A 12,292-nucleotide genomic window follows, 5' to 3' on the forward strand; every position below is an offset into this window, starting at 1 on the left:
CCAGACAGCTTGTCAACATCCTTCAGTGAGAGACGTCAGTATTGCTTTTAAATGCCAACAGTGTGCTTTTTGAAGGTAAACTGATTTCTTAGAAGCAGCTGCTTTCTGTACTAGTACAGGTCCCCTAAAAATCAAGGGACTTTGAGCTGCTGAATTTTAATTATGCTTTAAATTGAGTCAATTCATACCAGTTACAAGGGAAGCTCACTGTAAACCATTTGATTTGTAGAAATCTAAGAAATACTGAAAAATATTTTCAAAAAAAATACAAGATAAATTAGCATCAGTAATCAAATTATCAAGTAAATTCCTAAGAGACAACTGGTTTGTGATAGTAATATTCATTTTATGTTTGAGAAAGGGAAGTCACAAGGGAATAGAAAATATTATTGATGCTAAGTAGACAGTGATACCACTTCTGTATCATTGAATTTAAAATTCTGTACAAATTGATTTCTTGCAAAAAGTTTAGTCCTATTTTTAAATGAACCTTAAACTCTGGGATGCAGGATCCTTAACTATGTTTATCTTACCCGTCTCAACACCGCCTTTAGAAAGGGAGGAAGTGAATAACTCTGAAGCTGGAAAAGTTCTGAGGGTTCACATTCTGTAACGAAGGAGTTTACATCACTTCGGTATTCCACTGGGCAGACGAAGTACTGATATTTGGATAACATGTAGGCAGCCTGAATAACAAAGCAGGAGTCCATGAAACATTGAATGAAAAAAACCTGTCTATCATATTTCTTAACTATCATAATGTGTCAGAAAGACCAGAGACAGAATGCCAAAATTTCTTTGCATTCACATTTTGCTATGTATTTTAAAAGTTAAATGGTCTTAAATGACCCAATAAAAGACTCTGAAAAGCCATTAGAAAACAAAAAGGTTTTCCGGGCGCCTGAGGGGCTCAGTCAGTTGAGCATCTGACTCTTGATTTCATCTCAGGTCACGATCCCAGAGCCCAGCATTGGGCTCTGTGCTGAGCATGGAGCCTTGCTTAAGATTCTCTCTCTTTCCCTCTGCCTCTCTCCGTGAAGGAAGGAAGGAAGGAAGGAAGGAAGGAAGGAAGGAAGGAAGGAAGGAATGGAGGGAGGAAGGGGAGAGAGAGGGAGAGAGACAGAGAGAATGAAAGGAAGAAAGAAAGAAAGAAAAAGGTTTTGGAAATCAGTGATCTTACAATCTTTGTACGACGACAAAAAGAAGGAAGGGGAAAGAGAGAAAAAGAAAACTGCTGTTTTACAGCAAGGTTTTACTTTTTTAAAGTACACATAATGAATGTTAGCAGAAGCTAACAATTATAAAGGGATGAGAGAGTACAGGACTGAAATTTATTGCATAAATTATGGTTATATTAATTTCAACAGTAAACAACTGGTTATTCAAAATTACTAATAAGTGAAAAACACCATTGTTTTTAACCAATCCAGGAAACTATTACTAAAGTATTCTTATAGCCATATCACTACAATTTTTAAAACTAGCTATCCTCAGCCATGGGAGAAGATACATAAAATATTTCATTATAAATTTAAATTGCTAGACAACAGTAACCCTCTTATTTTGCAGCCATTTGCCCCATTATATTGCTGAAGAATGGTTAACAAATGTACAAATATGACACTAGGAATGGATTTAATCCAACCATTCCAACCAGTTTACTCAAAATCATTTATTAAAAAATATATGTAAGTAATTTCCTTCCTTGTTACTTTGTCATGCATTATATTCTTATAGAGTAGCTCTTTATTTTCTTCTAATGATATGGCTATTCTTGTAGTATTTCTAAATAAGTCTTTAATGATACTAATACCACATTCTTATAGTATTATTTAACTTAATATTCTAATTATACCTGCTTTGTGATGTAAAAACATCGGACAAGCCTGGATCTCTTTTCGTTGTTCTATTTATCAATTATTATCTCACCAGTATTCTACCACATAAACATCAGAATAATTTTACTCAATTCTATTGCCACTTTCTTGAGAATCAACTAAACTTGCGAATTAAACAGGGCAATTATGGTAGTATTCCCATCCAGGAACCTGGCACATTTCCACTTATTTGTATTTTGCTCCCTCTCAAAGCTCCATGTTGTTACCAGTTACTCCACATCTGGCTACAGAATATATTCTAGAACTATCAGGGACTAGACTCTTTAAAAATTAAACTTCCTACCAGTTATTTTTTTTGCATACTTCTATCCAGCCATTTTACTGTATCTTTATTAATTCTCATGAGACCTCTTTTAATACAAACATAAATTCCATAATTGTACACTAATTATTAAAATGTTAACAATATCTATTATGCATGGCTAAAAGTAAATGTCAATTATTTTTATCAAACTTTTCCTGCAAGTTGGGTTTACAGCAGCAAACACCCCCACTAAATCAATTAGCCAGCATGCATTAAGGAGACAGAGTTCTTCAACATCGTTTATATTCTCTGCTTTTCTCAAAGCCACCACTTGTCCCAGCACCTGTGTCCCTGTGTCCCCCATAAGGCAGAACAGCTGTTAGAAACTGCCAAACACAACAGCACAACAGCGGGTCTCAAATCTAGCTGTACGTCAGAATTAACGGGGAGTCCACTGACGGGATAGGGCTGGGACATATATTTTGTATAAGCAACGCAGACAATTCTATTTTTCTTTTTTTTTTTTTAAGATGTATGTATGTATGTATGTATTTACATATTTTTAAAGTTTTTTTTTTTTAATGTTTGTTTATTTTTGAGAGAGAGTGACAGAGCATGAGCAGGAGAGGGGCAGAGAGAGAGGGAGACACAGAATCTGAAGCAGGCTCCAGGCTCTGAGCTGTCAGCAAAGAGCCCAACACAAGGCTCAAACTCATGAACTACAAGATTATGACCTGAGCTAAGTTGGACGCTTAACTGACTGAGTCACCCAGGTGCCCCTACTTATTTACTTAAGAGGGAGGGTGTGGGTAGAGGGAGAGAGAGAGAATCTTAAGCAGGCTCTACACCCAATAGGGAGCCTGTTGTAGGGCTTGATCTCAAAACCCTGAGATCATGACCTGAGCTGAAATCAAGAGTTGAACACTTAACCAATGGAGTCACTCAGGCACCCCTCTCCCCAGGTAATTCTGATATGAGGCCATGATGAGAACTACTGGAGTACAGAATTGGCTCTGTTTAATGGGTTTCAATAAATACATTATTAGCATTTTGTGGTTCAATTTTTTTAGGTTCAAAATAGATTGATAAATTTGCCACCATTTTCAAAATATAAATAAAATAAACATCTCAGTAAAACTCACAATGAATCCAAACACGACTGTGGAAAAGAAACCGCCAATGAATCCTTCCCAAGTCTTTTTAGGAGACAACTAAAAAAGGCCAAATAAAATTAAAAAGTTACTACACTCACAAAACACACAAATACATATGGCAAATTGTTTTCAGTGAATTCCCACAATACCTTATACATCTCTCCGTACTTTTTTCTTGATGGAATGGCTTTGCAAACCTTTTTCCTTCATTCCATGATCCCGATTTATTTGTACAAATTTCTCTAGTAATATCTAACACATTTTAGACCCTCAAACTGTGAATATATGTTTCTGTATAAATAACCTCGATTTATTTTTTTCTCTCCCAAAGAATTATGAACTCTATATTGAAATCATCGTCCCATGACTTTTATGCTTATATAAACCCCCACAATAGGGTGGTTCTTGCAGTAAGGGTGAGATATAGTCATTCCAAGTACATATGGTCTGTATTGACCTACTACTGACAAAAAATAGAAGAATGAGTATAACAAAACACAGACATTGCAGCACATGAGATTTTCATATATTCTCAAAAATGCCATGCATTCAACAGACCTCTTCCTGAAATGGCAAAACACTCCAGATACAGTATTTGCTCCACAAGTATTCACATATCCTTCTCCCTTGGGTCACAATCTATGTCTGTCTCCATGAAGAAAGGAACATGTTGTGCTTCTAAAAATAGATACTGTTTCAGATTCCGGCTATTGTTTCTCAGTCAATGGGGCATTCAGGCAGAGAAATCTGGAGGAAAGTTTGGAAATCAGTGATGCAGGGGCAGGAGGAAAAGATTTGGGAGTGCACAGCTCTAACTGCCTGAGGTGCCCTATATGATAAGGACTGATGTATGGGGAGATCACTGATGGCCTCTGTGATGACTCTTTCAGTGGATGGGTGGGGACAGAAGCCAAATAAATATCAGACAGAAGTTTCTGCAGACAGAAACAGGTGACAGGCTAATCTACATGATCTCTTTATAGACCTTTTGTCCTAATGGATGTTCATAAAACCCAAAGCCAAAGTGTTGACAGAAATGGTTTCTTGACAAATCTGATAACAATTCTTCCACAGAGACAATTTCCTAGGATGATTCAGTATTACTGTCATGAAGTAGTTGACTCAAATTCAAAAGTGCCTGTTGATTATTTTAAAGATGACTTCTCAAATTAAATTGACCTATATAAAACTGATTTAGGGGTTAACTTGCTTAATCACACATGGGTATATTATACAACTAATCCAGCCTGGTAAATTCACTAGAAATCTGTGTCCAAAATCAAACAGTAAGATTCCTCTACAACCATAACAGCCTCTCTGAAGGCTTTCTAAGCCAAAAACTTATCTGGTACAGAAGTCTTGAATATTTAATCACTTGCTCTGATGCTGCAGCAGCTTTAGAAACTTTAAAAAATATATATATACCTTGCTTGCTGTATCCCTCCCTATAGCTCAGCCTGATGCTGTATGCTGCTGGACTCTTACATGGGGAAGAACTTATGGAAGACTTTTAAAGGACAGGCACATCCATGTGTTCCTCTGGGAACACTTAAGCTACTCTTGTATCATACTTAACAAACAGGTTTTGTATCTGCACAATTGTCCCAGTCCCTCCAAACTGCCTTCATACAGTAACATCAAAATAGCCAACCAAAATATTCCTGGGGATATTATTAAAGACTTTGCATAATACATGAATGGGGAGAACCCTATCTAAAGCCCCAACACGAAAAGTTTGTTTAAAGGTAATCAGTTCTAATAAAAGGTCTATTTTTCCATGAGGAATCAGTTTGTTTCTTTCTTCCCCAAAATGAGCACTGTATAATTCATTAATTCATTTCTTTCTTTGCCTCCACTGAATGTAAGCAGAACCAAATCTAAGGCAAAACAACATGGTCTTTTCACATGTATTTTCCTTTCCCTTATCTTAACCTTTCCTTATTACATGCATTATCAGTATTTTATTGTAGGGCCTCAAATTTTTTCAAAATAAGCTTGGGTGTAAAAGTCTTACAAGTGGACAGGACTATGGGAAGGTGATGAAGTGTACACTTTTAAAAAAAATTTGGTAAAGGAGGTGATAGAGGAGACAGTGACAGAGGAGAGCAGAGTCTAGGAAAGGCTTGTTTGTAGGGTTGCTGGGGAATGAAGAAAGAAGAATGGCACTATAGCTAACAGAAAGAAACCAGCAGAAAGATGAAATGAGCCTTCTTCACAAGACAGAGGACAAATGATGGAGTCAGGTCCTTACTGAGGAGCTAACAGGTTGTCTAAGAATCCACATGGAATCACTGGGAAACATGACTCACTGCCTCTACACTATGGCTGTTAAGCACAGCTAAGGAAAATCAAAGCACCTCAGAAATAAAAATGTGCAACAGCACCAAATTGTTGGAGATCTTCTCCAGTGGCTAATCTTTAAGGTTATGGTAATGGCTTGCTTGTGATGTTGTTCCATTACCTTAATTAATGGAGTCCTCCCAAAAAAAAATCCAAAAAGGTAAGCAGTTATGTCATTGCAAATAACACTTGATATTGGAACAAGGAACCTTAAAAAAAATCAGAAAAAAGTCCATATGATTAAGTGGCAAACATTTATATAGGTTTATGACTCATATTGAACCAATCCAATAGCCCTTTGGATTATATTGCAGCCTCATCCAGAACATAACACTTGCCAAAACATTAGTAGAAACAATAAGTATCAAGTAAATTTTCCCACTAAGCAATTCAGCAGAGCAAAATCTATAAATAAACTAACATACCAGGAGAATATTGCTAAGGAAAATATTAAATAATCAATTTAATTTTAATATTAAGCAATCCATTTCTATAGCTATAAACTTTCAAATTTTACTTTTATGAGGAGCAAGTTATAAATAGAACAAAGAATTTAAAAAGCAGTCTTTCAAAATGGAAATAAGTCATCTGTTTAGACACAGTATAATCTTCATAAATTTATACCAAGCTCTTAATAAAAATTCTTTTTCAGGAATAATTATCAATTTCAATTCTATCTTAGCCTATAGTTACATTAAACCCTACTAATTGTACAGAACCTACTAATTTCAGTAACTGCTCCCCATCAATTAAAAGTCTGCATATGGAAGACAATCTTTGTTATACACACACCTCAGTATAAACAAATTAAAACACAGAGCTGTAAAGGGTTTTATTTTGACAAAACCTATCACCTCTAAAAGATTTTAATTAATGGACTTAAAAGAACGCAGGGAAAATATGGTCAGATTTCTTAAAGCGTAAGTTTTTCTCCACTCTGATTTTTAAGTAATAACTTTCGTAATTTTAAACAAAAATGCTTTCTGAATCTGCAAGGCACTGCTATGTAGCAAGTAACTCCATCTGAAATCTGGACACCTACTCCTGTGTAAAGGCAGAGTAAAACCTACCCAACTTTCACCCAGAGAAAATACATGGCCAGCATTCTGTTTGCTGACAAGCAAACATTCATGTACTTTTTGCATTCCACAAAAATAATATACTCTTTTTAAAGTCTATGTGTGCTTTGTAAAAAGGCACACTAAGGTGCAGTAACACCCGAAAATGTTAATTAATTGTGGGAGCTTTTAGGAAGACTTCCTGCATTTTATTTGGAACCCGAATAAGAAGGGTTTTCAAGTTGTTAACAAAGCATTTGTCTTCAGGTGTCAAATGGTAAGCAAAACTCAGGAAGACATTTTAATGAAATAGAGCAACAACAGAGAGCACATTTTAGTAGAAATCTGAAAGACACTGTCCAATGTGAAAGAGCTTTAAAAAGGCTAGGATATAAATACAAAGCAGCATAACACTGTCCCCTTACCATATCATGCCTTCAAACAGATTTTGGATGACAAGATGTGACTGGGTAACTGTTATCAGTAAAGTGACATGAGTCCACGCGAACTGTTAATAGCCCAAGAACAAAACAATTAGTGAACACAACTCATCAGTGCAGCCCTGGAGCAATAGCAATTTTGAAACACAAGTTTCTAGCATGACTTTCAGTCAAATTTTAAAAGGTAGGGTCATACAGAATAAATGCTGTTAGTAAATTATATTCATTTTGGTTCCTACTGGAACCTTAAAACCATGAAGACATTTAACAAAGTAATCTTAATTCATACACAAATAGAAAGCTAACAGTATTGATACACTACTAAATTTAAAAACATATACAAAATATACAATAATCTTGAGTCATTAGTTAAAATGATAATGAGAAAGTTATGGTGGTTGTTTCAGAATTTAGAGAGAAACATTTTCCTTGGCATTCTGCAGTTATTAAAAATGCTAAAAATGATTTTTCTTTCAGAATTCACTATGGTAGCTTTTTCCCATTAGGAGTTATTTCTGACTTCAAATAACTCAAACCAGCAGGGACCAATTACCCTTAAGTGCCAGCTCTTCATTCTCGAAAACTGGTCTTCACAGCACTATTCAATGACAGTATTTGATTTCAGATTTTCAAAGACTTGTGTGTCTCATCAAGTCCATCTAGCCTGAGAAATGTCACTTTAGTAATTTTTAGCATCATCAGTATGAGGACAATATGAATGAAAAAAACTAATGTTTCTATATGTTTGTCTTACAATTTTGATTAGAATTTATAAAATGTTGATAATTCTTAATATTTTGATTTATTCATAACTTATTTCCCATTTTGGCAAATAATATATTAGTTGTTTTGTTTTGTTTTTTATCTGTATAAAAGATCCAATTCTTTTTATCCTGGTTTCTTCAAAACGTGTATTTAATTTTTTTCAGTAGGCACCATTTATATTTTCATAGCACATTCTATTATTTCTAACTTGTCTTGATGATTTCTAGATTCTTATGGAGAATTTTAATCTCCTCTCAAGATCCCCAGAAATTAGAAATGTAAGAAATTCTAGCTTCCCAGTGAAGATGCTCAATAGAATGTCTTAATGGAGAAAAGCAAAGGATAAAGAATAGGAAATATATCCAAATCCAAAATAAGCCTAACACATAAATTCACAGATTTAAATACCATTGTAAATGTAAATTTTGTAAAATGTAAATTTTGCATTTTACAATCTTATAATTGGCCAGCTTTTAAGAAAATAAGTTCATAATGCACAGTGATAAATTTCATTAAACACTGAACATACTTCAATGATACAGTGCAAAAAAAACACCTTAGGGCAAAAAGAATTATGCAATCAACTGTGTGACTAACCACAACTACCAAGAAAATATATGTTCTGTTCTCTTTATGCTCAGGCTAACAACAAATAAACATAGATACTTTCTCTAGAAAAACATGGTATGTGTTTTCCTTACTAACTGTTCAGGAGACTATGAACATGCTTCAAATATTTGATTTTCATTTTACAGGCTTTGAAAATATTCAAAGAAAGAGTTTGGGAAACTTTGAAAACAGTTAAAATTTTTAAACCTTCAAAAACTTTACAACTTAAACCTTGTGTATTTAATAGTCAACCAAAACTGAAATGCCCCCACGTTAGGCAAAACACCAACTAGCAGATTAGATCTACTCACTACAGAAAAAAAAAAATTAAAGGTGAGTGTTTTTATTATATACAGTAACTACAGAATAATAGTTAATACAGACCATATAAAACTGCAGACGATAATGTTTCTTCACCAAGCTCAGCACAAACATGCAGAAACCTGTTCAAGAACAAAACACATGCGCTTGTGCAATTTGTTACAAAATGTAAGATTCACCAGCTCAAATAAGCCAATTTTCTGAACCACTTCTAGATATAGTTTAGCACTTACTCATAGGTCACCTCTCCTACTCATATTAAGCATTTTATTTTTTTTATTTTTATTTTTATTTTTTTAGGTAGGTTTCATGTCCAGTTTGGAGCCCAATGTGGGGCTTGAACTAAATGAAGGCCCTGAGCTCAATACCTGAGCTGAGATCAGGAGTCCAACACATAACCTACTGAGCCATCCAGGTGCCCCTTATAATAAGCATTTTAAATAAAAGCTTCTTGAGTGAAATGATCTTGTATTCTCCAAAATGCCTACTATATTCCATGATATAAATTCAATAAACATCCCCTGCATTAAGAGAATTAGTCTCTTGCAAATATGTGAACATGAAAAAACAGATCTTGAATTTCAGCTGAATAAAAGTTATCTACGCAGAGAGAAACAAAGTTACCTCCAAGGGAAAACCTATAAGGCTATCAGCTGATTTTTCAGCCAGAACTTTGCAGGCCAGAAGGGAGTGGCATGACATATTCAACGTGCTGAAAGGAAAAATCATACAACCAAGAATACTCTATCTGGCAAGTATATCATTTAAATTTAAAGAAATGATAAAGAGTCTCCCAAACAGAAGATAAAAGAGTCTTACAAGAAGTATTAAAGGGGCCTCCTTAAGTAGAAAAGAAATTACCATAAGTAAACATAAGAAAATTATGAATAAAAAGATGTAAAATATGATCACATACATATAATACATGGGGGGGAGTAAAAAAAAAGGAAAAGAAAAGGTGTTTGTTTCTTTTTCTGTTGTTTTTTTTTAAAGAATGTGTTTGAGGGGCGCCTGGGTGGCACAGTCGGTTAAGCGTCCGACTTCAGCCAGGTCACGATCTCACAGTCCGTGAGTTCGAGCCCCGCGTCAGGCTCTGGGCTGATGGCCTGGAGCCTGTTTCCGATTCTGTGTCTCCCTCTCTCTCTGCCCCTCCCCTGTTCATGCTCTGTCTCTCTCTGTCCCAAAAATAAATAAAAAATGTTGAAAAAAAAATTAAAAAAAAAAAAAGAATGTGTTTGAACTTAAATGACCATTAAATTAATGTAGACTGCTACTTAGAATGTTATATATGAATCTCATGATAACCACAAACCTAAGATCTGTAATCAACACAGTAAACAAAGAGAAAGAAAGTCAAACATAAGACTATTGAAACGTATCAATCACAAAGAAGGAGAGCAAGAAGGAATAGAGAAGAAATACAAAAACAGCCAGAAAAAAAGTAATAAAATGGCAATATCTATCAACAATTACTTTAAATGTAAATGGCCTAAATGTTCCAATCAAAAGACATAGGATGACAGAATGTATAAAGAAAAGAGGCCCCTCTGTGTGCTGCTTACAAGCAATTCACCTCAGATCTAAAGATACATATGGGGGAGGTGCCTGGGTAGCTCAGTCATTTAAGCATCCGACTCTTGATTTAGGCTCAGGTCATGATCTTCTGGTTTGTAGGATCAAGATCCATGTCAGAGTCTGTGCTGACAGTGCAGAGCCTGCTTGGGACTCTCTCTCCCTCTCTGTCTGCTTCACCCCCACTCATTCTCTCTCAAAATAAATAAACATAAAAAAAAAAATAAAGACACATACAGACTGAAAAGGAAGAGATGGGAACATCTACCATGCAAACATAAGTGGGGAAAAAAAAAAGCCAGCATAGCAATACTTATATCAAACAAAGTAGACTTTAAAACAAAGAATAACAAGAGACAGAGAAGGGCATTATATAATGATAAAGGGGTCAATCCAACATGAGGATATACCAATTATAAACATCTATACACCTAACACTGGAGCACCTAAAGCAAATATTAATGGACACAAAGGGAAAAACTGATGGTAATTCAATAATATTGAAGGACTTTAACACACCAGTTACATCAATGGATAGATCATCCAGGCAGAAAATCAACAAAGGAAACAGTGCCTTTGAACGACACATGGGACCAGATAGACATAAGAGATACATACAGAACATTCCATCTAAAAACAACAGAATACACATTCTTTTTAAGTGCACTTGGAACCTCTCCAGAATAGAGCACATATTAGGCCACAAAACAAACCTCAATAAATTTAAGAAGACTGAGACCATGTATCTTTTCCAATCACAATGGTATGAAACTAGAAGTAAATCACAAGGAAAAAATGGAAACAACACAAACATATGGAGGCTAAACAATATGATCCTAACAACTAATGGGCCAAAGGAAATCAAAGAAGAAATTAAAAAAAAAATACATGGAGACAAATGAAAATGAAAACACAATGATCCAAAATGTTTGGAACACAGTGAAAGTAGTTCTAAGAGGAAAATACATAGTGATAAGGGGCTACCTCAAGAAAGAAGAAAGCTCAAATAAATAACCTAACCTTCACCTAAAGGAACTAGAAGAAGAACAAGCAAAGCCCAAGGTGAGTAGGAAAAAAGGAAACAATAAAGAGCAGAGCAGAAATAAGTGACATAGAGACTAAAAACCACAGTAGAAAAAAAAGTCAGTGAAACCAAGAACTGGTTCTTTGAAAAAATAAACAATATTAAGATACATCCTTAGCCAGACTCATAAAGAAAAAAAAGAGAAAAGACCCAAATACATAAATCAGAAACAAGAGAGGAGTAACAGCTAAAACTAGAGAAACACGAAGGATTATAAGAGAATACTATGAAAAATTATATGCCAACGAATAAGACAATCTAGAAGAAATGGATAGATGAAATGGATAAATTTCTAGAAATACACAATCTTCTGAAACTAAACAGGAAGTGGGGCGCCTGGGTGGCACAGTCGGTTGAGCGTCCGACTTCAGCCAGGTCACGATCTCGCGGTCCGGGAGTTCGAGCCCCGCGTCAGGCTCTGGGCTGATGGCTCAGAACCTGGAGCCTGTTTCCGATTCTGTGTCTCCCTCTCTCTCTGCCCCTCCCCCGTTCATGCTCTGTCTCTGTCTCAAAAATAAATAAACGTTAAAAAAAAAATTTTTTTTTAAATAAAAAAAATTAAAAAAATATATAAAACTAAACAGGAAGAAATAGAAAATCCAAAGAAACTGATTATAAGAAATTGAATCACTAGTAAAAAACTACCAAAAAATTAAAGTTCTGGACTAGACAGACTCACATTCAGAAAACATTTAATACCTATTCTCCTCAAACTATCTCAAAAAATAGAAGAAAAATGTCCAAATATATTCTACAAAGCCAGCATTTGTAAAGAACTTCTACAACTCAACACCAAACACAAACACC

General features: G+C 35.0%; 1 protein-coding gene across 1 annotated transcript in view; it reads right to left on the reverse strand.

Moving 5' to 3' along the window:
* Positions 1–12,292, reverse strand: part of CDS1 (CDP-diacylglycerol synthase 1) — a 72,182-nt gene that overhangs the window by 10,336 nt on the left and 49,554 nt on the right. Inside the window, exons 6-10 of the mRNA XM_043572270.1 lie at positions 8,893–8,951; positions 7,120–7,202; positions 5,758–5,845; positions 3,285–3,353; positions 534–686 (exon numbers count right to left, since the gene is read on the reverse strand). Of these exons, the coding sequence (XP_043428205.1) occupies positions 534–686; positions 3,285–3,353; positions 5,758–5,845; positions 7,120–7,202; positions 8,893–8,951 (452 nt within the window). The remainder of the gene's footprint in view (positions 1–533; positions 687–3,284; positions 3,354–5,757; positions 5,846–7,119; positions 7,203–8,892; positions 8,952–12,292) is intronic.

The sequence above is a fragment of the Prionailurus bengalensis genome, chromosome B1 (assembly GCF_016509475.1).
Source record: "Prionailurus bengalensis isolate Pbe53 chromosome B1, Fcat_Pben_1.1_paternal_pri, whole genome shotgun sequence".
In the NCBI taxonomy this organism is placed as follows: domain Eukaryota; kingdom Metazoa; phylum Chordata; class Mammalia; order Carnivora; family Felidae; genus Prionailurus; species Prionailurus bengalensis.